Consider the following 25,864-nt stretch of genomic DNA (forward strand, 5'->3'; position numbering starts at 1 on the left):
AACAGAGATTTTATGTTTTTTCTTTTCAATTTTTGACATTTTTTTGTAAATCTGTTAGGCATTAATTCATTTTTTAAATAATTTATATCACACACAATAAAACGAACTTGATTAAAAATATAATAAAATTTTATTTGTAAGCAATACAATTAATAAATTAGGGTAAAGATTTTGAAAAATTTGTAAGTCAAATTTAAGAGCATTAATTTGATGAAATTTGTTTTTAATGTACATGCATTTTTATAAAAGAGTTTTCTTTTTAAAACTTGAATGGTATTTTTGTTAAATACATTTAAGATCATAAATATTAGTAAAAACTGAAACAACCATCATTTTTCTGCATTATTCTCACTAAAACAAACTCAATTAATTACTTTTAAACAAATAAATAGTTAGATAGATACACAGAGAGAGAGTTAGAGATAAAGAGATTTTGATACTATTAAAGAAAAAAATAATTTGTCATTTTTCTGATTATCCTGAGTTGCCTATTTTTTGGTTTGGACAGTAAGACAATTCTCTTCAGAGATTGGTCTGTCATTCTTGTAGTTGTTCATCACTCAGATCTCAATGAGAAATCAAACAAAATTATCTATAATAAAAATTTAAAAAAAGAAACGTTTTAACTGTATAAAAAATATTACGCCCAACGTGGGGCTCGAACCCACGACCCTGAGATTAAGAGTCTCATGCTCTACCGACTGAGCTAGCCGGGCACGTCAGAAGTGTGCCCGTTTTACCTATTTGAATCCAACTTCATAGGATTAGATTATCTATTTTAAGACCAGCGAGAATAAGCGGACCTCAATAACTCAAAAACAAAGAAAGAGAAAGCAATATTTAATTTCATTTTGTTCTAAATAAAATTAAAGCCATTGTTGTGGTATTTTTTTCTATTCTGGTCATATTGCCAATTAGGTCCTTTTGGCCTCAATTCATGCAAAATAATAATTTTAATTAATCCATATGTTTTGCGGTCATAATTGACCATATTAATTATTCTTTTTATCTAAGGTTTTTGGTTAAGATGAAAAATTAGTGTCACAAATTTATAAATTTAAATATTAGAATAATTTTAATATTATAAATAACCCATTCTATGGAAATTATCCCTGTAAACTTTAAATTATCTTGATATGATTGATACCAGCCTTAATATTACAACTTAAAAAAAAAAGAAAAAACAGAGATAAGATGAATTTAAAGAAAAAAAAGCCTGTGTTCCTTCAGTAAGCTTTCAAGAAATATATCCCATTCATGAGGACTTTGAAATTGTGTATTTCTAATGATGTACATTGTAAACAAACCAATCATAGTAATATTAATAATAAAATAATCTTTATTGCCAGAATGGTGAACAATTCAAAAATTGTAGTAAAATTTAAAAGTCAGGAAGTTTTATGTTTCACCTTTAACACCTAACCATAAAAAATATGAATTTAGCTTAGAGAGGGCAAGATTACCACCCCATCTACATTACAATTGTCTTGTAAACTTTAAATAATTTCTTACAAAACAATCTGCACTGTTTTCTGAAGAATTGTTAATATTTTGTTCACAATTTATTAATTATTTCTTCATTTTTTCCAGTCTTATTATTTCCTCTGTATTTTGTTGTATTCATTCAATTACTATTTATGTATGCATTTATATATTACTTAGTGTTCAATTGGATTGTGCAGATTTCCATCCAATATAAATAGAACCTTTTTCAGGCAATTAACAATCACAAATCAAAACATGGAGCACTGAAAAAAAAAACAACTAACATGTAAAAGACATTGTGTTGAAGCGGCACGTTAATTATTAGGTCCATCTTTATTCATGGGTTGGCTGAATTACTCAAATACATTTCCTTGTCCTCACTGAAGATGGCGCAATGCCAAAATCATGAGTAATTTATCAAACCCACGAGTAGAGTACCCAATAAGTAAACTAATGCTGGTCCAACATGAATTCACTGGCTTGTAGGCCAAGTGTATATAAAAGACACGCCAACCAGTCACTACTTGTATCATGTCATACTATCTTGGCAAACTATTTTTTTTTTGCATAATTTTACATCATTATGCAAAATAGGCTGTTTTTTCATGTATTTCTTGTAAAAATGATACATGTTTTAACAAAATCATTTCTATTATAGTGAAGAAGGGTATGTTTGAATGCATGAGCCCTGTCTCGGCTCTTAGACCAGGTTTTGGGTTCAATTCCCGTTGCCTCTGGCCTTTTTGTCATGCTCCCCTTCTCCCCAAAACACCATTGATTGTTCTACCTAATACTGAAATTAAATTAAAAAATAAAATAAAAAAGCATTAAAACAAATTCTCAATCCTCCAAATTCTTAATTTGTCTGTCTTTAATCTGCGGTTAATTAAATTTAATTAATCCTAAGTGTGTTTGCTGTCATAGTTTTACCATTACTGTGTAATTTGGCCTTTTTTGATTATTGATATCAATGATATTTGATTTTTTGGTTGCGTTGGTCTGTCAGACTTTTGCCATCTTTAGTGTTGGGTTTCGATGGCGAAAGATCAAAGCGTGTCTGACAGACCAATTCAGTAATGACCAAATTACAGATGCAGACCACAAAGAGAAAGATCTCAAGATTTATTTGTGGTTAGTTTTCAGACAAAATGTATAGTAAAATTACCTGTGCACCTAGGATCACTACTGTAAAACAAAACAGCTACAAAATATTCTAATAAATTTACTTGACCACTCTACATTTAATGTATTACAATTAGAAATTAAAGACCAACATGCATTAAAATGACATTTTGAGGAATGATGGGTCATTGTGTTAGAATACTGTTGACTCTTGATAATTTGAAACCCAAGGGACCACAAAAATAATCCGAATTATTAAGAGGAAAAAAGCTGTTGACATTTATTTCTCCAACTTACTACATAAATTGTACATATATACAATATCGTAAAGTAATGAAAAGGCGGAAATAGATCATTTGTAAAATTGAAGTTTTGCATTATTAAAAGAAAATGTGAAGCGTTTCTGTTTCATTGTGGCCTAGTGTCCTTTGTTTAAAGAATTAAACAAAGAAAATTTCGATTTATAACATGCTCTTTCTCTCCGTCACGAAAAATATTTTGTATTACCGAATGTGTCAAATTACACAGAATTTTTCCAATGAAGTGACCTACTGAGGAGTTCAGAATTAACAAGAGTCGACTGTATTTCATAAATTTGTATGTTTATGTGTAATATAAAGGACAACTGTATTTTGTTTTACAAATACAAAAAACAAACCAAAACATGCAGGACAGTTGTTAATATTTATTTCTAATAATAATTAATAATAAAATAAAAAACATAAATTACTAAGAACATTTATTATACAAAATTAAACAAAAAAAAGTATCACAAAAAACAATCAGAAGTAAAGGGAACTGACTCCACTCCTTGTTTCATGCTGGTTCAAATTAAACCTTTTTCAAAATAATTGTTTTGTTTCTGTTGGCAGTTAAAGCATTCTTGGTAGTTAAAATTAATAATAAAAATAAAATAATTTTTTTCATTAACAAATCAAATTGAAGAAGATTCAGGTAATAAATTTAGTCCTACTAAGTGCTTTTTTTAATCTTATTTTTTTTCAATGAATTTTATTGTAAACCTTAAACTTAAAAGCAACATATTTGCAATTTCTTTCCCCTTATTTATAATTTACAGGATGTCCATCTCTTTTTTCTCAACATTTTTTTTCTCTTTATTATTTATCAAATAAAATACTCGTTTGTATTTGAAATAGAAAAACGACGAGTTTGCCGCATCTGTAGATGATGACGATGGGTCATACAGCATGGTATGCAGACGGAGGTATAGTCGGTTGGTTTTCTAGCTTGCTGTAATCCAGATAGAACTCCTTAATGACCTTCCTCCAGTTGACGGCATCAAAGTAGTAGTAAGTCCCCCTTTCATATGTTGATGTCTTCTCCGTCACACCAAGTCCTGGAGCTTGTGTTATCCAAACCTTCTCCTCCATATGAAACCGCCACTCTCTACTATACCTGAAATTTTATCAAAAATTAATAATTTAATTTTTTTAAATTTAATTTTTTCAAACTTAGAAAAAAAATTACAATTCCGCTGCAGCAACAAGTTGCAACATATCACCGGCATTTGTATAATACATAAAGAATAACAAATCTTCTTTATACCTCGCTAGCTTCAATTGAGCCAATTTTTCTCTGTAAAAAGGCATTAGTTGAAAAGTTTCTCAAAATGATTTATATAAGTTACAATATACCTGATACTGTGGTTAATGATATATTCTGGTGGTACGTTGTAATCTATATCCTGCGCTCGACAAGGCATCTCCGCCCAGGGTCCACCAAAGGTGGGGTATAGGTTGTCAACGGAATTAAGGTTAAGACCTAGCGCAGTTAAGTCCTGGCCAAGTGCAAGGGATACTAGGTTGGGATCAGTCTCAGCAGCTCTTATGAATGTAAGTAAACCAACCATCCCGAATTGATCTTTAACCATACTGTTGGGGATGTTTGTCACTTTACCTATAGGCAATGGATCTTATCAGTCAAGAGTTGCTTTCCAATTGCATACTTAATATGAAATTAATTTAATATTTTGCACAAATGATGATAACATGTTAGGTTTAAAATTAAGTAATCATCTACAATGTGATGAACCTGCCCAGCAGTTTCATCTTAGTCTGCCTATTCTCCCAAAATAAAAATTTAAAAAAAATTTAAATTTAAATTTAAAAAAAGAAAAAGAAAAAAAGCAGACCAGGATAGTCAGAGGTCAGAGATGATTCGTACTACATATTCATATAATTATAAATATTTTATAAAAGCGAGGCTTTTGTTTTTTATTGATTTTTGTTATAAACTTTATTTTTATATGTTTTTCAATTAATTAATCTTTATGTAAGGTATTGGTTGAGATGAAAAAATTATTGTCATGAACGGGATTCAAACTCAGCTGAAGGTTGTGGGTTCGAATCCCGCTCGTGGCGCTAACTTTTTCATTTCAACCAATACCTTACATAAAGATTAATTAATTGAAAGAAGTTATTTGGTCAGTCGGACTACGAAATACAATGGATTTTTTTATATGTTGTGCAAGTCTTACTCAAATAGTGATTTAAAACGAAAGTACATAATTGAATATATTATGTGTTTGTTTATTTAAAGGTGGTATACATTTCTAAACTAACATTAAATTAAAAAAAAGAAAAAAATTAATAACTGCAAATGAAAAAACAGTTTACTACCATCAGGAGAGGTCTGAATCCCCCGTTTCACGGGCTGTTTTGAGGTCTCCTGTGTTTGAGGTATTCTAGAAGAGGTGGGTTGCATCGTGTCTTGACTGGATGTTGTCGACTCGCTGCTGCTGCCCACTTTCTCCGCCGTTCCCGTTGACGTACCCGCCGTCGAGTTGGTGCCCGACGCCCCGCTCACGCTCGTTCCCCCACCTGTCCCCCCGCCACTACCTTCGGCACCAGTGCCGGGTAACGCTGGGAAATCTTCAGATGACATTGTGAACTCACTAGATTCGGCAGTTGGTTGTTTCACCATGCCGACTGAACAACAAAAAGCAAAGCACACCCAAAAATTAACGCCTTGAAATTCAAAATGGTTTCTTATATTGTTTTAATAGACCCATTACATATTTTTTAAACACATTTCCATTTTTGTAAATTATTTTATATGTCTTAAATAAAAGTGTTCTCACTATAACCTTTTTCTCACAACTGGTCTACTAATAATAACATTGAAAATTAAGTTTTAAAAATAAAAACTTTCCATCTGTTTTTTGTAAACATTAAATATAAAAGATCACCTCACAATCTAAAATAAAAACGTTCTCATTCATTTTTATTTGATTTTAATATATTTAATAAAAAAATTTACAAAAAGAATTTTTATTTTTTGACTAAAATTGTATCAAAACTTTTCCTCAATTATTTCAAATTACATTTGAACTGATAAGAAACAAAAAGTGTAAACTTTTTTAAAATCAAATATCTGAAAAATAAAAAATGTTTAACTAAAAAAAAATTTTTAAAGTTTAAATTAAATAAAAATAACAAGTTGAAAAAAAATTGAATATACTTACATTCTCACACACAAACACTCATGAAACAAACATACATACATGCACATGGTTGTAAATGGAAATGTTTATTTTATATAAGGTTACCTAAGATATTGTAAAGAGTAAATGAAAATATGAAATTAAGCATTTGTAAAAACCCTCGACCGAGAAAAAGAAAAAAATTAATGTCATTTTGTTAATAACATTTTCATCATGCAAAGAATTAATGGCGATTATGATATTTGCAATGAGTCTATTAATAAAACAAATCAAACCTCTAAAATAAAAATTGTTAAAAAAAAATAATACTAACAATTTAAGCGGACTTTACCATAAGGTTGTTTCCCCGCTGGAAGCGTACTAGGTTGAGGAACCGAGTCTCCCTGCCCACCCCTATTGGTGAGTGATGGGAACTCAGAGAGGTCTAGAAGCGGAGGGGTCGAGGAGTCGCCAGTTCCTCCACCACTGCTTCCACTGAACACAGAGTGGAAGTTGGCTAGCCCCTGAGATCCATAACTCCGGCTCGCAGCTGCTGCTGCCGCCATCCCAAAGTTGGCTGCCATTGAGCTTGAACTCCTAAATTAATAAGTGGATATAAGTGCAAATACAAGCAATAACAAAACATCTCAGATTTAGTTTAATTGCCCATGAATTAAATTTTGTATTGTTTTTTCTTATCATGCTGATTAATCAATTGACAAAGAATTGTATTATATCTTTTGTCAGAACTGAGTAACGGGGAGAAAAAAAAAAAAAAAAGAGAGAGAGAGAGAGAGAGAGAGATCAGAACAAACAACAAAATTCCTCTCTAATGAGTTTATATACTAAAAAATAAAAAAAAAAAAATCTTTAAAGATCAAATATTGCAGGCTTAACAAAAACCACAACTTTTAGTTAAAACTAAAAATTCTCATCAATCTACCAAATATCTTGTATTTAAAGCTAAAAATTCTTTACTAACCATATAAAAAACCTTGCATGAAAGATTATTATTCAATTTTTCAGGGCTACGGATAACAAAATAAAATCTTCCAAGCTTATCATAACAAAACAGATATTTCCTAAAATGACAATATTATGAAAACACAAATTGTAAATAGATTTCAGACCTTGGTGCCGAGGCAGCATGCGAATAAGAATGAGCCTGATTGACCCAACATTTCAGTTTTGTCGAATCGCACGGAAACAATATTTTACCATTCGACCAGGCCATTTATGAAGTCACCAGTTCAATATCCAGAAGAGAAATAAACCCAACTCAGCAGGCAGATATGACAGGGAGGAATGAATCACACAACACAACATTTAATGGGCTCTCCCTAATAATCAATTTATTTTACCATTGTGTTAAAAAACAGAATTATCATGAACAAAAGAAAAAAAAAATGAATAAAAAGTTAAATTAGTGCCAAGGTAAAAAGGACGTTTGTGCATCCAAAAAGAGGTAATTGTTTTTGTAAATTCTTTGGAGCAAATATATTTCATTAGGAAAAAATTTCAGTATTTCAATTCAATTCAATTTTCAGTATGATCAACTTACCAGTCTTGTATCACAGAACCCAGGCCAGGAATCTGCCGCCTCTCTGGGAACGCCCTCTGGCCAAAAAGAGACCTGTTGGTCATGGCTGCTGATAGCCCTCGGTTGGGCGAAAGTTGCTGGGGAGTGAATGATGTGCCACCGCCACTCGTTCCCCCTCCGCTCCCGGGGAACATCCCTGACGTTGGTGTTACATGCCCTGACAATGAGCTAGAACTGAAGCCCCCTCGGCTTAAACCCTGACTTGCTATACTCCTTGGTGGCTGTTGAAAATTGAGGTTTGCCATAACATCGGCCTGAAATAAAATAAATTGACCAAATTATGGTTTTCTTCTACTTTTTTTTAATTAAAAAATAACTAGAAAAATAATTAAAATTTAAATACAGTAAATTTATAACTGACAGATGCAGAAAGTTGTATATTTACAAAAACATAATAAAAAAAGCAATAAACACAGAACAAAATCAACAAGAAATATTATTTCATAAGATTCAAGGCTAGCTATTTTATAACTTAACAGTTGTTTTGAACTTCTGTCTTATTCCGAAGTAATCTCTTTTCCCAGCTCAAGTTTATTAGTAGTACATCAAAATTTAATATATTAAACAGGCATCGCACTACGTATAATACCAATAGTGACAAGTCACTCAATAACGAGAGAGCCATTTTCCGCATAAAGTACAAAAAGGAATAACACCCTATACGGGATTTGTTCTTCTTCTCACAGTAGTAAACTTTTTTTGACAGGGTTTGCAACAACAGAAGTCATACCTTAGTTGTCTATTAATTACAAGCATCGATCCTCTGTTTTATTAAATATTTGGCTTGCATAGGGTGTAACAATGTAGTCGTATATTTAGTACCCCAAGTGATAACTACCAGTGCAATAAAGGGCTGCATTGGAGGCTTAAAAAACCTACTTGTTAAGTACCCAACCAATTTATACAAATCTGCATTCATTTGAGGCCTAAAACACCTAACTGTCCATTAAGTACCCCATCAACCCTCAAATTAATTTCTTAGCATGCATCAGTTTAAAAAAATTGTGATTGTACATTAATTAATCAATCTTTTGGTTTGTCAAATATTTTGCAATGGTGTGAGTTAAAAAATCAGGCATAATAAATAATAAGAGCATGCAACAAAACCTATAAAATCCTAGTTGTCCAGTAAGTACACCATCGACCATAAGGTTAATTACTTGACATGCTTTATGAGCTAAAAAACTGCTAGTTGTCATTAAGTACCCATAAAGTGTCAGGTTAATTACCTGGCATGCTGTAGGAGCTAAAAAAATACTATTTGCCTATTATGTACCACATCGGCCTTCAGATTAATAACTTAGCATGCTTTGGGAGCTAAAAAACTTAGTTGTCCATTAATTAACTAATCAACCCTTTGGTTTGTCATATATTTTGGAAGGGTGTGTGCTAAAAAAAGTAAACAGTTGTCCATTAAGTGCCCCATTGAAATTTCAGTCAACAGAGAGGGATATCTGAGATGGCAATGGCACAGAATTGATGATCCAGGGCATTAAGATATTTGGAAAAAGATTTATGGGGATTTTTGTAACAGGTTTTCATTACTTCTGTAGCAAAGGAAATATTAAGGTCTCTGTATAGGGTGAGGTTTGACACATAAAATGAAGGTTAACTATTTTTCTTATAACTTTTGAGTGGAATATTTGGATGCGTTGGTAGTTGGAATGCTTGGTTCACACCGAGAGTTTGATACCATAAGTCAATAAAGGTTTGAGAACCATGAAACATTTTTTTATTAAGAGTGGATCGTCTGTTAAGTAGTGACAGTTTGTAACGTCTGTTTGGTTTTAATTTTGGTAGAGCCCCAAGTAATGTACGTGCTTTGTCAGGGGGTTGTGAAATCCCATTAAAGAAAACAGTTGATAGTATAATGTCTGAGTGTGAAGTTGCATTTATTTCATTTCTCCATTTTTTAAGACCAAACAACAAGCAAATGGTTTTGAAGGTTTCTGTATGCGGTGGTGGGTTCTTTATGCAGGGAAAGGATTGCCGGAAAGTCAATAATATAAAAATTCAGCTCCCAGGTCTTGTCCGCCCGTCCCAGAACAATGATCAACTTGGCCGTTTTAGTCCCCAATTGCACGTTTTAACCTAAATACACATGTATTTCAATAAACTGTTCATTCAAAAAGGTCGATGGAGTACTCAATATTCTTTTATTGCCCTGAACACCAAAAGCACAACTCTTCTAAGTAAGACTTTGGTACGGTACTTAATATCGTACTTCTCACACTATATATTAACATTATGATCTACAACTATAATAATATAAAAAAACTCTATTCTCACATAAAATTTATTATCAATATATATAGAAGTACGTGTTTTGTTGGTGTTTATCTTTAATAATTACAAATTTTCTATATCAGGTATTTATTGATTACTCGTATGAACTGTTAGACACGAAATTATTGTTATCAATTATTTCCCTTTGTTTAAAAAACAGACAGAATTTAACGGAACAGATAAACGGGAAGGTCTGTTGAATAAAATCAATATGAGTTAAAAGTTCATTATGAAAGTTTTGAAAAGTGGAAGAAAAATTTAACTTGAGGACGCAGATTTTTTGTTGTTTGAAAAATGCGAACACTCAAAAGGTAAAATAGTGTTTCGGTTTGTAAAAAGTCCACTTAATTATACGATGAAGAGTGGAAAGAAGCGTTTTAAAACAAATGTATACAGATTTGACAAGGGTGAAAAAGAAGGAAGCTACTCAAATGAGTACTAGAGGTTAAATTACACGATATCCTAATCAATTAAATTGTCGTCAGAGGATCGAAGGCACGTTTAAAACGGTTATTTTTTAAACAATAAATAAGGTTTTTGTTTAAATAAAAAAAAACTCCGTCTAGGAAGTTGGAAGGCAACCTCAACATCGGTACAAAAGGGTCGAAATCCTCTCGGCCCACGAGGTCCGACTTGTTATTTATAAAGAAGGTCCTTTTAACTTTCCAGACTGCGTTAATAAATAAAAAATTTCAACGTACGTGAGTTTGTTTTTTGGAATTATGTTTTGTGCAGTCTCAAAGAACAATACAACAAGAAATCAGCCATATTTAACTACAGAATTCGACAGACTTAATCAAACAACGAACAAAATGCAATTTGTAACATTTGTTCCGAAGAGGCTTTTCATAAAGGATTTCGATGAGATAAAACGATACCGGGTTTCTTAAAAACCCTTGCAATATTTTATCAGAGTGTATTTCATAGGAAAATTCCATTTGAAAACATGACCGACATAGGTTAACATTTCAAGGATTCGATTACGAAACGAATGACGTCAATTATGAATACATAAAGAAAGATCAAGAATTCCTTGAAAATTACATCCAAATACAAAATATATTTTAAAGACTTTAATCATCGTGATTTACCGAGTCACAAATGAAAAATATATTTTATCTGTTTTAACTGTATTTCTTTGATTTGAACTGGTTTCAATCGACTAACCGTTTTCATCCGGCTCTGATGTCAGATTATCGATCAGCTGAAAGTTGAAAATCAGCTGGCACTGCAAAGGTTGAACGTCGAAGTAGAACGAGTAGAAAAAAAGTGGGCTGGGCACTCGCAGTTAATTCACCTTACGGACTTCGACTGTTAATTTCTCTGCTTAAGCATTTATTCAAATCTCACAGCTTTTCACTCAGCAGACGAGAAACAACATAATTCAGGATGGCTCTCAGCGACGCAGACGTTCAAAAGCAGGTTAGAAGAGAAAAACGAGACGAGTTTTATACACCCTGTGATATATTTTTTAACTTGTAATAAAGCATAATTTGCGTTTTGTGTTCGATTTATTGTCGTATGTATAATTTTTTATACTAAAATGTACATAGGAACATTCTTATAATGGAAAAAAAAGATTAACAAGCAGTGAAATTCTGTCAAACGAATCTCAACGTCTTATCTTAATAAAAAAGAAAAAATCAATTTATGGCATAGTTAATCATAATCTATTATTTTAACTAATATTCTTATTTATACAGTAAATAAAATACATTGGAAATAATTATTGAAATCATTACAGATTATCTTAAGTGCCACGCCCACTTTTGTTCCAATCAGACAACAATTAAAAAAACAAAAACTTTCGCCTTGGAATGCCACTAATGATTTTACGGTTTAAAAGCCCGATTTTTATTTATTTTAACTAAAGTTAATTTAAAACGATTTATTGAGATGTCTATGATAGCTTACATAACTAGAACTGTGTTCATGAGGAAAAAAAGTTTCCATTCATTACCACTTTCCCCCTTACCATTTCAATTGCCCCATTTGATACAACTGAATAAAAATCATGTAAAAACAAAGTTTGAAATAATATTTGGCCGATTGATAAGGTGAAAGTATAAATGGTGCGCATAAAAAGGCTAAATAAACATACAATTCTGTAGAAGAAGTGTGCATGCCTGCATGTGTGTAACAATTATTGTTGTTAATTTGTTGGTGGCTCTGCAAGATGTGAAATTTCAGTTTGTTCAGATCATCTCCGTCATCAATGACACTGCGATTGGACTACAATTCATTTTGGAATTGACGGTGGTCTATCGGTTTGATTGAGCTGGTGAACACATGTTGAATCAGTTAGCACTGGGTCTGTCTAAACTCACTTTTTTTTTTAAATGTAAATGCATTGCACCATCTTCAGTGAAGAACTGTTTTCTAACACCATTTAATATACAACCCAGCAAGTGACTCAGTGCTGGTTCAACATGTCAACTTCCATTTTTTTTTTTTTTTTTTTTTTATAGATTTTTTTAAACGATGTTGATTGGGATTCGGGTTGTGGTCTTCAAACATACAATGTTATTATATCAACGCGTTGATATAATAACATTGTATGTTTGAAGACCACAACCCGAATCCCAATCAACATCGTTTAAAAAAATCTATAAAAAAAAAAAAAAAAAAAAAATGGAAGTTGACATGTTGAACCAGCACTGAGTCACTTGCTGGGTTGTATATTAAATGGTGTTAGAAAACAGTTCTTCACTGAAGATGGTGCAATGCATTTACATTTAAAAAAAAAAGTGAGTTTAGACAGACCCAGTGCTAACTGATTCAACATGTGTTCACCAGCTCAATCAAACCGATAGACCACCGTCAATTCCAAAATGAATTGTAGTCCAATCGCAGTGTCATTGATGACGGAGATGATCTGAACAAACTGAAATTTCACATCTTGCAGAGCCACCAACAAATTAACAACAATAATTGTTACACACATGCAGGCATGCACACTTCTTCTACAGAATTGTATGTTTATTTAGCCTTTTTATGCGCACCATTTATACTTTCACCTTATCAATCGGCCAAATATTATTTCAAACTTTGTTTTTACATGATTTTTATTCAGTTGTATCAAATGGGGCAATTGAAATGGTAAGGGGGAAAGTGGTAATGAATGGAAACTTTTTTTCCTCATGAACACAGTTCTAGTTATGTAAGCTATCATAGACATCTCAATAAATCGTTTTAAATTAACTTTAGTTAAAATAAATAAAAATCGGGCTTTTAAACCGTAAAATCATTAGTGGCATTCCAAGGCGAAAGTTTTTGTTTTTTTAATTGTTGTCTGATTGGAACAAAAGTGGGCGTGGCACTTAAGATAATCTGTAATGATTTCAATAATTATTTCCAATGTATTTTATTTACTGTATAAATAAGAATATTAGTTAAAATAATAGATTATGATTAACTATGCCATAAATTGATTTTTTCTTTTTTATTAAGATAAGACGTTGAGATTCGTTTGACAGAATTTCACTGCTTGTTAATCTTTTTTTTCCATTATAAGAATGTTCCTATGTACATTTTAGTATAAAAAATTATACATACGACAATAAATCGAACACAAAACGCAAATTATGCTTTATTACAAGTTAAAAAATATATCACAGGGTGTATAAAACTCGTCTCGTTTTTCTCTTCTAACCTGCTTTTGAACGTCTGCGTCGCTGAGAGCCATCCTGAATTATGTTGTTTCTCGTCTGCTGAGTGAAAAGCTGTGAGATTTGAATAAATGCTTAAGCAGAGAAATTAACAGTCGAAGTCCGTAAGGTGAATTAACTGCGAGTGCCCAGCCCACTTTTTTTCTACTCGTTCTACTTCGACGTTCAACCTTTGCAGTGCCAGCTGATTTTCAACTTTCAGCTGATCGATAATCTGACATCAGAGCCGGATGAAAACGGTTAGTCGATTGAAACCAGTTCAAATCAAAGAAATACAGTTAAAACAGATAAAATATATTTTTCATTTGTGACTCGGTAAATCACGATGATTAAAGTCTTTAAAATATATTTTGTATTTGGATGTAATTTTCAAGGAATTCTTGATCTTTCTTTATGTATTCATAATTGACGTCATTCGTTTCGTAATCGAATCCTTGAAATGTTAACCTATGTCGGTCATGTTTTCAAATGGAATTTTCCTATGAAATACACTCTGATAAAATATTGCAAGGGTTTTTAAGAAACCCGGTATCGTTTTATCTCATCGAAATCCTTTATGAAAAGCCTCTTCGGAACAAATGTTACAAATTGCATTTTGTTCGTTGTTTGATTAAGTCTGTCGAATTCTGTAGTTAAATATGGCTGATTTCTTGTTGTATTGTTCTTTGAGACTGCACAAAACATAATTCCAAAAAACAAACTCACGTACGTTGAAATTTTTTATTTATTAACGCAGTCTGGAAAGTTAAAAGGACCTTCTTTATAAATAACAAGTCGGACCTCGTGGGCCGAGAGGATTTCGACCCTTTTGTACCGATGTTGAGGTTGCCTTCCAACTTCCTAGACGGAGTTTTTTTTTATTTAAACAAAAACCTTATTTATTGTTTAAAAAATAACCGTTTTAAACGTGCCTTCGATCCTCTGACGACAATTTAATTGATTAGGATATCGTGTAATTTAACCTCTAGTACTCATTTGAGTAGCTTCCTTCTTTTTCACCCTTGTCAAATCTGTATACATTTGTTTTAAAACGCTTCTTTCCACTCTTCATCGTATAATTAAGTGGACTTTTTACAAACCGAAACACTATTTTACCTTTTGAGTGTTCGCATTTTTCAAACAACAAAAAATCTGCGTCCTCAAGTTAAATTTTTCTTCCACTTTTCAAAACTTTCATAATGAACTTTTAACTCATATTGATTTTATTCAACAGACCTTCCCGTTTATCTGTTCCGTTAAATTCTGTCTGTTTTTTAAACAAAGGGAAATAATTGATAACAATAATTTCGTGTCTAACAGTTCATACGAGTAATCAATAAATACCTGATATAGAAAATTTGTAATTATTAAAGATAAACACCAACAAAACACGTACTTCTATATATATTGATAATAAATTTTATGTGAGAATAGAGTTTTTTTATATTATTATAGTTGTAGATCATAATGTTAATATATAGTGTGAGAAGTACGATATTAAGTACCGTACCAAAGTCTTACTTAGAAGAGTTGTGCTTTTGGTGTTCAGGGCAATAAAAGAATATTGAGTACTCCATCGACCTTTTTGAATGAACAGTTTATTGAAATACATGTGTATTTAGGTTAAAACGTGCAATTGGGGACTAAAACGGCCAAGTTGATCATTGTTCTGGGACGGGCGGACAAGACCTGGGAGCTGAATTTTTATATTATTGACTTTCCGGCAATCCTTTCCCTGCATAAAGAACCCACCACCGCATACAGAAACCTTCAAAACCATTTGCTTGTTGTTTGGTCTTAAAAAATGGAGAAATGAAATAAATGCAACTTCACACTCAGACATTATACTATCAACTGTTTTCTTTAATGGGATTTCACAACCCCCTGACAAAGCACGTACATTACTTGGGGCTCTACCAAAATTAAAACCAAACAGACGTTACAAACTGTCACTACTTAACAGACGATCCACTCTTAATAAAAAAATGTTTCATGGTTCTCAAACCTTTATTGACTTATGGTATCAAACTCTCGGTGTGAACCAAGCATTCCAACTACCAACGCATCCAAATATTCCACTCAAAAGTTATAAGAAAAATAGTTAACCTTCATTTTATGTGTCAAACCTCACCCTATACAGAGACCTTAATATTTCCTTTGCTACAGAAGTAATGAAAACCTGTTACAAAAATCCCCATAAATCTTTTTCCAAATATCTTAATGCCCTGGATCATCAATTCTGTGCCATTGCCATCTCAGATATCCCTCTCTGTTGACTGAAATTTCAATGGGGCACTTAATGGACAACTGTTTACTTTTTTTAGCACACACCCTTCCAAAATATATGACAAACCAAAGGGTTGATTAGTTAATTAATGGACAACTAAGTTTTTTAGCTCCCAAAGCATGCTAAGTTATTAATCTGAAGGCCGATGTGGTACATAATAGGCAAATAGTATTTTTTTAGCTCCTACAGCATGCCAGGTAATTAACCTGACACTTTATGGGTACTTAATGACAACTAGCAGTTTTTTAGCTCATAAAGCATGTCAAGTAATTAACCTTATGGTCGATGGTGTACTTACTGGACAACTAGGATTTTATAGGTTTTGTTGCATGCTCTTATTATTTATTATGCCTGATTTTTTAACTCACACCATTGCAAAATATTTGACAAACCAAAAGATTGATTAATTAATGTACAATCACAATTTTTTTAAACTGATGCATGCTAAGAAATTAATTTGAGGGTTGATGGGGTACTTAATGGACAGTTAGGTGTTTTAGGCCTCAAATGAATGCAGATTTGTATAAATTGGTTGGGTACTTAACAAGTAGGTTTTTTAAGCCTCCAATGCAGCCCTTTATTGCACTGGTAGTTATCACTTGGGGTACTAAATATACGACTACATTGTTACACCCTATGCAAGCCAAATATTTAATAAAACAGAGGATCGATGCTTGTAATTAATAGACAACTAAGGTATGACTTCTGTTGTTGCAAACCCTGTCAAAAAAAGTTTACTACTGTGAGAAGAAGAACAAATCCCGTATAGGGTGTTATTCCTTTTTGTACTTTATGCGGAAAATGGCTCTCTCGTTATTGAGTGACTTGTCACTATTGGTATTATACGTAGTGCGATGCCTGTTTAATATATTAAATTTTGATGTACTACTAATAAACTTGAGCTGGGAAAAGAGATTACTTCGGAATAAGACAGAAGTTCAAAACAACTGTTAAGTTATAAAATAGCTAGCCTTGAATCTTATGAAATAATATTTCTTGTTGATTTTGTTCTGTGTTTATTGCTTTTTTTATTATGTTTTTGTAAATATACAACTTTCTGCATCTGTCAGTTATAAATTTACTGTATTTAAATTTTAATTATTTTTCTAGTTATTTTTTAATTAAAAAAAAGTAGAAGAAAACCATAATTTGGTCAATTTATTTTATTTCAGGCCGATGTTATGGCAAACCTCAATTTTCAACAGCCACCAAGGAGTATAGCAAGTCAGGGTTTAAGCCGAGGGGGCTTCAGTTCTAGCTCATTGTCAGGGCATGTAACACCAACGTCAGGGATGTTCCCCGGGAGCGGAGGGGGAACGAGTGGCGGTGGCACATCATTCACTCCCCAGCAACTTTCGCCCAACCGAGGGCTATCAGCAGCCATGACCAACAGGTCTCTTTTTGGCCAGAGGGCGTTCCCAGAGAGGCGGCAGATTCCTGGCCTGGGTTCTGTGATACAAGACTGGTAAGTTGATCATACTGAAAATTGAATTGAATTGAAATACTGAAATTTTTTCCTAATGAAATATATTTGCTCCAAAGAATTTACAAAAACAATTACCTCTTTTTGGATGCACAAACGTCCTTTTTACCTTGGCACTAATTTAACTTTTTATTCATTTTTTTTTTCTTTTGTTCATGATAATTCTGTTTTTTAACACAATGGTAAAATAAATTGATTATTAGGGAGAGCCCATTAAATGTTGTGTTGTGTGATTCATTCCTCCCTGTCATATCTGCCTGCTGAGTTGGGTTTATTTCTCTTCTGGATATTGAACTGGTGACTTCATAAATGGCCTGGTCGAATGGTAAAATATTGTTTCCGTGCGATTCGACAAAACTGAAATGTTGGGTCAATCAGGCTCATTCTTATTCGCATGCTGCCTCGGCACCAAGGTCTGAAATCTATTTACAATTTGTGTTTTCATAATATTGTCATTTTAGGAAATATCTGTTTTGTTATGATAAGCTTGGAAGATTTTATTTTGTTATCCGTAGCCCTGAAAAATTGAATAATAATCTTTCATGCAAGGTTTTTTATATGGTTAGTAAAGAATTTTTAGCTTTAAATACAAGATATTTGGTAGATTGATGAGAATTTTTAGTTTTAACTAAAAGTTGTGGTTTTTGTTAAGCCTGCAATATTTGATCTTTAAAGATTTTTTTTTTTTTATTTTTTAGTATATAAACTCATTAGAGAGGAATTTTGTTGTTTGTTCTGATCTCTCTCTCTCTCTCTCTCTCTCTTTTTTTTTTTTTTTTCTCCCCGTTACTCAGTTCTGACAAAAGATATAATACAATTCTTTGTCAATTGATTAATCAGCATGATAAGAAAAAACAATACAAAATTTAATTCATGGGCAATTAAACTAAATCTGAGATGTTTTGTTATTGCTTGTATTTGCACTTATATCCACTTATTAATTTAGGAGTTCAAGCTCAATGGCAGCCAACTTTGGGATGGCGGCAGCAGCAGCTGCGAGCCGGAGTTATGGATCTCAGGGGCTAGCCAACTTCCACTCTGTGTTCAGTGGAAGCAGTGGTGGAGGAACTGGCGACTCCTCGACCCCTCCGCTTCTAGACCTCTCTGAGTTCCCATCACTCACCAATAGGGGTGGGCAGGGAGACTCGGTTCCTCAACCTAGTACGCTTCCAGCGGGGAAACAACCTTATGGTAAAGTCCGCTTAAATTGTTAGTATTATTTTTTTTTAACAATTTTTATTTTAGAGGTTTGATTTGTTTTATTAATAGACTCATTGCAAATATCATAATCGCCATTAATTCTTTGCATGATGAAAATGTTATTAACAAAATGACATTAATTTTTTTCTTTTTCTCGGTCGAGGGTTTTTACAAATGCTTAATTTCATATTTTCATTTACTCTTTACAATATCTTAGGTAACCTTATATAAAATAAACATTTCCATTTACAACCATGTGCATGTATGTATGTTTGTTTCATGAGTGTTTGTGTGTGAGAATGTAAGTATATTCAATTTTTTTTCAACTTGTTATTTTTATTTAATTTAAACTTTAAAAATTTTTTTTTAGTTAAACATTTTTTATTTTTCAGATATTTGATTTTAAAAAAGTTTACACTTTTTGTTTCTTATCAGTTCAAATGTAATTTGAAATAATTGAGGAAAAGTTTTGATACAATTTTAGTCAAAAAATAAAAATTCTTTTTGTAAATTTTTTTATTAAATATATTAAAATCAAATAAAAATGAATGAGAACGTTTTTATTTTAGATTGTGAGGTGATCTTTTATATTTAATGTTTACAAAAAACAGATGGAAAGTTTTTATTTTTAAAACTTAATTTTCAATGTTATTATTAGTAGACCAGTTGTGAGAAAAAGGTTATAGTGAGAACACTTTTATTTAAGACATATAAAATAATTTACAAAAATGGAAATGTGTTTAAAAAATATGTAATGGGTCTATTAAAACAATATAAGAAACCATTTTGAATTTCAAGGCGTTAATTTTTGGGTGTGCTTTGCTTTTTGTTGTTCAGTCGGCATGGTGAAACAACCAACTGCCGAATCTAGTGAGTTCACAATGTCATCTGAAGATTTCCCAGCGTTACCCGGCACTGGTGCCGAAGGTAGTGGCGGGGGGACAGGTGGGGGAACGAGCGTGAGCGGGGCGTCGGGCACCAACTCGACGGCGGGTACGTCAACGGGAACGGCGGAGAAAGTGGGCAGCAGCAGCGAGTCGACAACATCCAGTCAAGACACGATGCAACCCACCTCTTCTAGAATACCTCAAACACAGGAGACCTCAAAACAGCCCGTGAAACGGGGGATTCAGACCTCTCCTGATGGTAGTAAACTGTTTTTTCATTTGCAGTTATTAATTTTTTTCTTTTTTTTAATTTAATGTTAGTTTAGAAATGTATACCACCTTTAAATAAACAAACACATAATATATTCAATTATGTACTTTCGTTTTAAATCACTATTTGAGTAAGACTTGCACAACATATAAAAAAATCCATTGTATTTCGTAGTCCGACTGACCAAATAACTTCTTTCAATTAATTAATCTTTATGTAAGGTATTGGTTGAAATGAAAAAGTTAGCGCCACGAGCGGGATTCGAACCCACAACCTTCAGCTGAGTTTGAATCCCGTTCATGACAATAATTTTTTCATCTCAACCAATACCTTACATAAAGATTAATTAATTGAAAAACATATAAAAATAAAGTTTATAACAAAAATCAATAAAAAACAAAAGCCTCGCTTTTATAAAATATTTATAATTATATGAATATGTAGTACGAATCATCTCTGACCTCTGACTATCCTGGTCTGCTTTTTTTCTTTTTCTTTTTTTAAATTTAAATTTAAATTTTTTTTAAATTTTTATTTTGGGAGAATAGGCAGACTAAGATGAAACTGCTGGGCAGGTTCATCACATTGTAGATGATTACTTAATTTTAAACCTAACATGTTATCATCATTTGTGCAAAATATTAAATTAATTTCATATTAAGTATGCAATTGGAAAGCAACTCTTGACTGATAAGATCCATTGCCTATAGGTAAAGTGACAAACATCCCCAACAGTATGGTTAAAGATCAATTCGGGATGGTTGGTTTACTTACATTCATAAGAGCTGCTGAGACTGATCCCAACCTAGTATCCCTTGCACTTGGCCAGGACTTAACTGCGCTAGGTCTTAACCTTAATTCCGTTGACAACCTATACCCCACCTTTGGTGGACCCTGGGCGGAGATGCCTTGTCGAGCGCAGGATATAGATTACAACGTACCACCAGAATATATCATTAACCACAGTATCAGGTATATTGTAACTTATATAAATCATTTTGAGAAACTTTTCAACTAATGCCTTTTTACAGAGAAAAATTGGCTCAATTGAAGCTAGCGAGGTATAAAGAAGATTTGTTATTCTTTATGTATTATACAAATGCCGGTGATATGTTGCAACTTGTTGCTGCAGCGGAATTGTAATTTTTTTTCTAAGTTTGAAAAAATTAAATTTAAAAAAATTAAATTATTAATTTTTGATAAAATTTCAGGTATAGTAGAGAGTGGCGGTTTCATATGGAGGAGAAGGTTTGGATAACACAAGCTCCAGGACTTGGTGTGACGGAGAAGACATCAACATATGAAAGGGGGACTTACTACTACTTTGATGCCGTCAACTGGAGGAAGGTCATTAAGGAGTTCTATCTGGATTACAGCAAGCTAGAAAACCAACCGACTATACCTCCGTCTGCATACCATGCTGTATGACCCATCGTCATCATCTACAGATGCGGCAAACTCGTCGTTTTTCTATTTCAAATACAAACGAGTATTTTATTTGATAAATAATAAAGAGAAAAAAAATGTTGAGAAAAAAGAGATGGACATCCTGTAAATTATAAATAAGGGGAAAGAAATTGCAAATATGTTGCTTTTAAGTTTAAGGTTTACAATAAAATTCATTGAAAAAAAATAAGATTAAAAAAAGCACTTAGTAGGACTAAATTTATTACCTGAATCTTCTTCAATTTGATTTGTTAATGAAAAAAATTATTTTATTTTTATTATTAATTTTAACTACCAAGAATGCTTTAACTGCCAACAGAAACAAAACAATTATTTTGAAAAAGGTTTAATTTGAACCAGCATGAAACAAGGAGTGGAGTCAGTTCCCTTTACTTCTGATTGTTTTTTGTGATACTTTTTTTTGTTTAATTTTGTATAATAAATGTTCTTAGTAATTTATGTTTTTTATTTTATTATTAATTATTATTAGAAATAAATATTAACAACTGTCCTGCATGTTTTGGTTTGTTTTTTGTATTTGTAAAACAAAATACAGTTGTCCTTTATATTACACATAAACATACAAATTTATGAAATACAGTCGACTCTTGTTAATTCTGAACTCCTCAGTAGGTCACTTCATTGGAAAAATTCTGTGTAATTTGACACATTCGGTAATACAAAATATTTTTCGTGACGGAGAGAAAGAGCATGTTATAAATCGAAATTTTCTTTGTTTAATTCTTTAAACAAAGGACACTAGGCCACAATGAAACAGAAACGCTTCACATTTTCTTTTAATAATGCAAAACTTCAATTTTACAAATGATCTATTTCCGCCTTTTCATTACTTTACGATATTGTATATATGTACAATTTATGTAGTAAGTTGGAGAAATAAATGTCAACAGCTTTTTTCCTCTTAATAATTCGGATTATTTTTGTGGTCCCTTGGGTTTCAAATTATCAAGAGTCAACAGTATTCTAACACAATGACCCATCATTCCTCAAAATGTCATTTTAATGCATGTTGGTCTTTAATTTCTAATTGTAATACATTAAATGTAGAGTGGTCAAGTAAATTTATTAGAATATTTTGTAGCTGTTTTGTTTTACAGTAGTGATCCTAGGTGCACAGGTAATTTTACTATACATTTTGTCTGAAAACTAACCACAAATAAATCTTGAGATCTTTCTCTTTGTGGTCTGCATCTGTAATTTGGTCATTACTGAATTGGTCTGTCAGACACGCTTTGATCTTTCGCCATCGAAACCCAACACTAAAGATGGCAAAAGTCTGACAGACCAACGCAACCAAAAAATCAAATATCATTGATATCAATAATCAAAAAAGGCCAAATTACACAGTAATGGTAAAACTATGACAGCAAACACACTTAGGATTAATTAAATTTAATTAACCGCAGATTAAAGACAGACAAATTAAGAATTTGGAGGATTGAGAATTTGTTTTAATGCTTTTTTATTTTATTTTTTAATTTAATTTCAGTATTAGGTAGAACAATCAATGGTGTTTTGGGGAGAAGGGGAGCATGACAAAAAGGCCAGAGGCAACGGGAATTGAACCCAAAACCTGGTCTAAGAGCCGAGACAGGGCTCATGCATTCAAACATACCCTTCTTCACTATAATAGAAATGATTTTGTTAAAACATGTATCATTTTTACAAGAAATACATGAAAAAACAGCCTATTTTGCATAATGATGTAAAATTATGCAAAAAAAAAATAGTTTGCCAAGATAGTATGACATGATACAAGTAGTGACTGGTTGGCGTGTCTTTTATATACACTTGGCCTACAAGCCAGTGAATTCATGTTGGACCAGCATTAGTTTACTTATTGGGTACTCTACTCGTGGGTTTGATAAATTACTCATGATTTTGGCATTGCGCCATCTTCAGTGAGGACAAGGAAATGTATTTGAGTAATTCAGCCAACCCATGAATAAAGATGGACCTAATAATTAACGTGCCGCTTCAACACAATGTCTTTTACATGTTAGTTGTTTTTTTTTTCAGTGCTCCATGTTTTGATTTGTGATTGTTAATTGCCTGAAAAAGGTTCTATTTATATTGGATGGAAATCTGCACAATCCAATTGAACACTAAGTAATATATAAATGCATACATAAATAGTAATTGAATGAATACAACAAAATACAGAGGAAATAATAAGACTGGAAAAAATGAAGAAATAATTAATAAATTGTGAACAAAATATTAACAATTCTTCAGAAAACAGTGCAGATTGTTTTGTAAGAAATTATTTAAAGTTTACAAGACAATTGTAATGTAGATGGGGTGGTAATCTTGCCCTCTCTAAGCTAAATTCATATTTTTTATGGTTAGGTGTTAAAGGTGAAACATAAAACTTCCTGACTTTTAAATTTTACTACAATTTTTGAATTGTTCACCATTCTGGCAATAAAGATTATTTTATTATTAATATTACTATGATTGGTTTGTTTACAATGTACATCATTAGAAATACACAATTTCAAAGTCCTCATGAATGGGATATATTTCTTGAAAGCTTACTGAAGGAACACAGGCTTTTTTTTCTTTAAATTCATCTTATCTCTGTTTTTTCTTTTTTTTTTAAGTTGTAATATTAAGGCTGGTATCAATCATATCAAGATAATTTAAAGTTTACAGGGATAATTTCCATAGAATGGGTTATTTATAATATTAAAATTATTCTAATATTTAAATTTATAAATTTGTGACACTAATTTTTCATCTTAACCAAAAACCTTAGATAAAAAGAATAATTAATATGGTCAATTATGACCGCAAAACATATGGATTAATTAAAATTATTATTTTGCATGAATTGAGGCCAAAAGGACCTAATTGGCAATATGACCAGAATAGAAAAAAATACCACAACAATGGCTTTAATTTTATTTAGAACAAAATGAAATTAAATATTGCTTTCTCTTTCTTTGTTTTTGAGTTATTGAGGTCCGCTTATTCTCGCTGGTCTTAAAATAGATAATCTAATCCTATGAAGTTGGATTCAAATAGGTAAAACGGGCACACTTCTGACGTGCCCGGCTAGCTCAGTCGGTAGAGCATGAGACTCTTAATCTCAGGGTCGTGGGTTCGAGCCCCACGTTGGGCGTAATATTTTTTATACAGTTAAAACGTTTCTTTTTTTAAATTTTTATTATAGATAATTTTGTTTGATTTCTCATTGAGATCTGAGTGATGAACAACTACAAGAATGACAGACCAATCTCTGAAGAGAATTGTCTTACTGTCCAAACCAAAAAATAGGCAACTCAGGATAATCAGAAAAATGACAAATTATTTTTTTCTTTAATAGTATCAAAATCTCTTTATCTCTAACTCTCTCTCTGTGTATCTATCTAACTATTTATTTGTTTAAAAGTAATTAATTGAGTTTGTTTTAGTGAGAATAATGCAGAAAAATGATGGTTGTTTCAGTTTTTACTAATATTTATGATCTTAAATGTATTTAACAAAAATACCATTCAAGTTTTAAAAAGAAAACTCTTTTATAAAAATGCATGTACATTAAAAACAAATTTCATCAAATTAATGCTCTTAAATTTGACTTACAAATTTTTCAAAATCTTTACCCTAATTTATTAATTGTATTGCTTACAAATAAAATTTTATTATATTTTTAATCAAGTTCGTTTTATTGTGTGTGATATAAATTATTTAAAAAATGAATTAATGCCTAACAGATTTACAAAAAAATGTCAAAAATTGAAAAGAAAAAACATAAAATCTCTGTTTTCTTCATTATTTATATACTATTTCGAGTTATTTGTTTTATTTATAGTTTATATATTGTAAATATATTTACAAAAAAGTTTTTTGTTTTTTTTGAAGATTGTGCAATTTTGGGTCGATTATTTAACCCAATGCAGCCGAATTTACTATAAATATATAAGAAGAAGTAAAAAAATAATGAATAAATAAAAAATAAATTTATGTCCTTTTTTTCCTGATGATAAAGTGATATTGCTCATGGTGGGAGGAAGTTACTACGTTTAAAATTAATATATAATTCATATAGCAAAAACTGGAACCCCTTGTGTCAAATGATGTATAAGGTACACCACATTTATATATTGTGTATACTAATTTGTGTATACGAATTTACAGGGAGGGAAAAACTTATTTTTAACATAATTTAATATCATTATAGAAGTCATGTTTTTTTAAATTGTGCTTCCTTGTAGTTATACATTTATTCATTGTACATATTTCTGTATTTAATTTTCCTTATTTATAGGCTTATTTTGAAGGTGGTTATAGATCGTCAATCCACAATATTTCTGCATCCAATGCATTTTCAACTAATTTATTTCTGGTAAATATGTTAATTTTGCATTGTTATTCTTAATACATATGTGCAAAATATTTTCCAGCTATAAACAACTTAAAATTGGCATAGGATTAGGATTTGAAAATATCTTTAATCGCTTTAAAAAATTAAACGACACATTAAATGAAGAAAAATGAAAACAAAAATCAAAGAAAAGAAGTATATTTTAGTATAAATATACATGTACATTGACCGTATAAATAAATACAATTGTCAATATGTACATACCAAACACAAAAACAGGGTAAGAGAAAGAGCAACACACACACACACACACACACAGAAAGGAGGGCAAGGGTGTGTGTGTGTGTGTGTGTGTGTGTG

The 25,864-nt window shown here is 31.7% G+C and overlaps 2 protein-coding genes and 2 non-coding genes across 8 annotated transcripts; 2 read left to right on the top strand and 2 right to left on the bottom strand.

Moving 5' to 3' along the window:
* Positions 1-643: 643 nt before the first annotated feature.
* Positions 644-716, bottom strand: Trnak-cuu. Its single transcript has one exon. It is a non-coding gene; the product is annotated as a tRNA-Lys (tRNA).
* Positions 717-3,618: 2,902 nt separating this feature from the next.
* LOC106666387 (CCR4-NOT transcription complex subunit 2-like) lies at positions 3,619-10,867 on the bottom strand. 3 transcript variants are annotated; one of them, XM_014393560.2, is made up of 7 exons: positions 10,637-10,867; positions 7,611-7,903; positions 6,384-6,646; positions 5,247-5,555; positions 4,263-4,524; positions 4,096-4,203; positions 3,619-4,023 (listed from the first exon to the last, which is right to left on the bottom strand). In XM_014393560.2, the coding sequence occupies exons 2-7, from the start codon at positions 7,892-7,894 to the stop codon at positions 3,807-3,809; spliced, it is 1,443 nt and encodes a 480-aa protein (XP_014249046.1). In that variant the 5' UTR covers positions 7,895-7,903; positions 10,637-10,867; the 3' UTR covers positions 3,619-3,806. The 3 variants fall into 3 exon arrangements, with proteins under 3 accessions (XP_014249046.1, XP_014249047.1, XP_024085228.1); XM_014393561.2 differs by having other exon boundaries at positions 3,662-4,023; positions 6,402-6,646; positions 10,637-10,866; XM_024229460.1 differs by lacking the exons at positions 7,611-7,903; positions 10,637-10,867 and adding an exon at positions 7,180-7,370 and having other exon boundaries at positions 3,662-4,023.
* Positions 10,868-14,077: 3,210 nt separating this feature from the next.
* On the top strand, positions 14,078-21,326 carry LOC106666386 (CCR4-NOT transcription complex subunit 2-like). 3 transcript variants are annotated; one of them, XM_014393558.2, is made up of 7 exons: positions 14,078-14,308; positions 17,042-17,334; positions 18,299-18,561; positions 19,390-19,698; positions 20,421-20,682; positions 20,742-20,849; positions 20,922-21,326. In XM_014393558.2, the coding sequence occupies exons 2-7, from the start codon at positions 17,051-17,053 to the stop codon at positions 21,136-21,138; spliced, it is 1,443 nt and encodes a 480-aa protein (XP_014249044.1). In that variant the 5' UTR covers positions 14,078-14,308; positions 17,042-17,050; the 3' UTR covers positions 21,139-21,326. The 3 variants fall into 3 exon arrangements, with proteins under 3 accessions (XP_014249044.1, XP_014249045.1, XP_024085227.1); XM_014393559.2 differs by having other exon boundaries at positions 14,079-14,308; positions 18,299-18,543; positions 20,922-21,283; XM_024229459.1 differs by lacking the exons at positions 14,078-14,308; positions 17,042-17,334 and adding an exon at positions 17,571-17,765 and having other exon boundaries at positions 20,922-21,283.
* Positions 21,327-24,228: 2,902 nt separating this feature from the next.
* Positions 24,229-24,301, top strand: Trnak-cuu. The gene has a single exon. It is a non-coding gene; the product is annotated as a tRNA-Lys (tRNA).
* The last annotated feature ends 1,563 nt before the right edge of the window (positions 24,302-25,864 follow it).

Source organism: Cimex lectularius, unplaced genomic scaffold, assembly GCF_000648675.2.
Source record: "Cimex lectularius strain Harlan isolate CLEC.00 unplaced genomic scaffold, Clec_2.1 scaffold236, whole genome shotgun sequence".
Classification (NCBI taxonomy): domain Eukaryota; kingdom Metazoa; phylum Arthropoda; class Insecta; order Hemiptera; family Cimicidae; genus Cimex; species Cimex lectularius.

What these genes read in the sequence shown, in the direction of transcription:
- LOC106666387 (XM_014393560.2), bottom strand. Translation starts at nt 7,894, where the DNA reads ATGGCAAACCTCAATTTTCAACAGCCACCAAGGAGTATAGCAAGTCAG. An exon ending in GATTCAGACCTCTCCTGATG is followed by an intron (nt 4,525 to 5,246) that starts GTAGTAAACTGT and finishes CATTGCCTATAG; the next exon opens with GTAAAGTGACAAACATCCCC. An exon ending in ATCATTAACCACAGTATCAG is followed by an intron (nt 4,204 to 4,262) that starts GTATATTGTAAC and finishes GCCTTTTTACAG; the next exon opens with AGAAAAATTGGCTCAATTGA.
- LOC106666386 (XM_014393558.2), top strand. Translation starts at nt 17,051, where the DNA reads ATGGCAAACCTCAATTTTCAACAGCCACCAAGGAGTATAGCAAGTCAG. An exon ending in GGTTCTGTGATACAAGACTG is followed by an intron (nt 17,335 to 18,298) that starts GTAAGTTGATCA and finishes TTATTAATTTAG; the next exon opens with GAGTTCAAGCTCAATGGCAG. An exon ending in CTTGTTGCTGCAGCGGAATT is followed by an intron (nt 20,850 to 20,921) that starts GTAATTTTTTTT and finishes ATAAAATTTCAG; the next exon opens with GTATAGTAGAGAGTGGCGGT.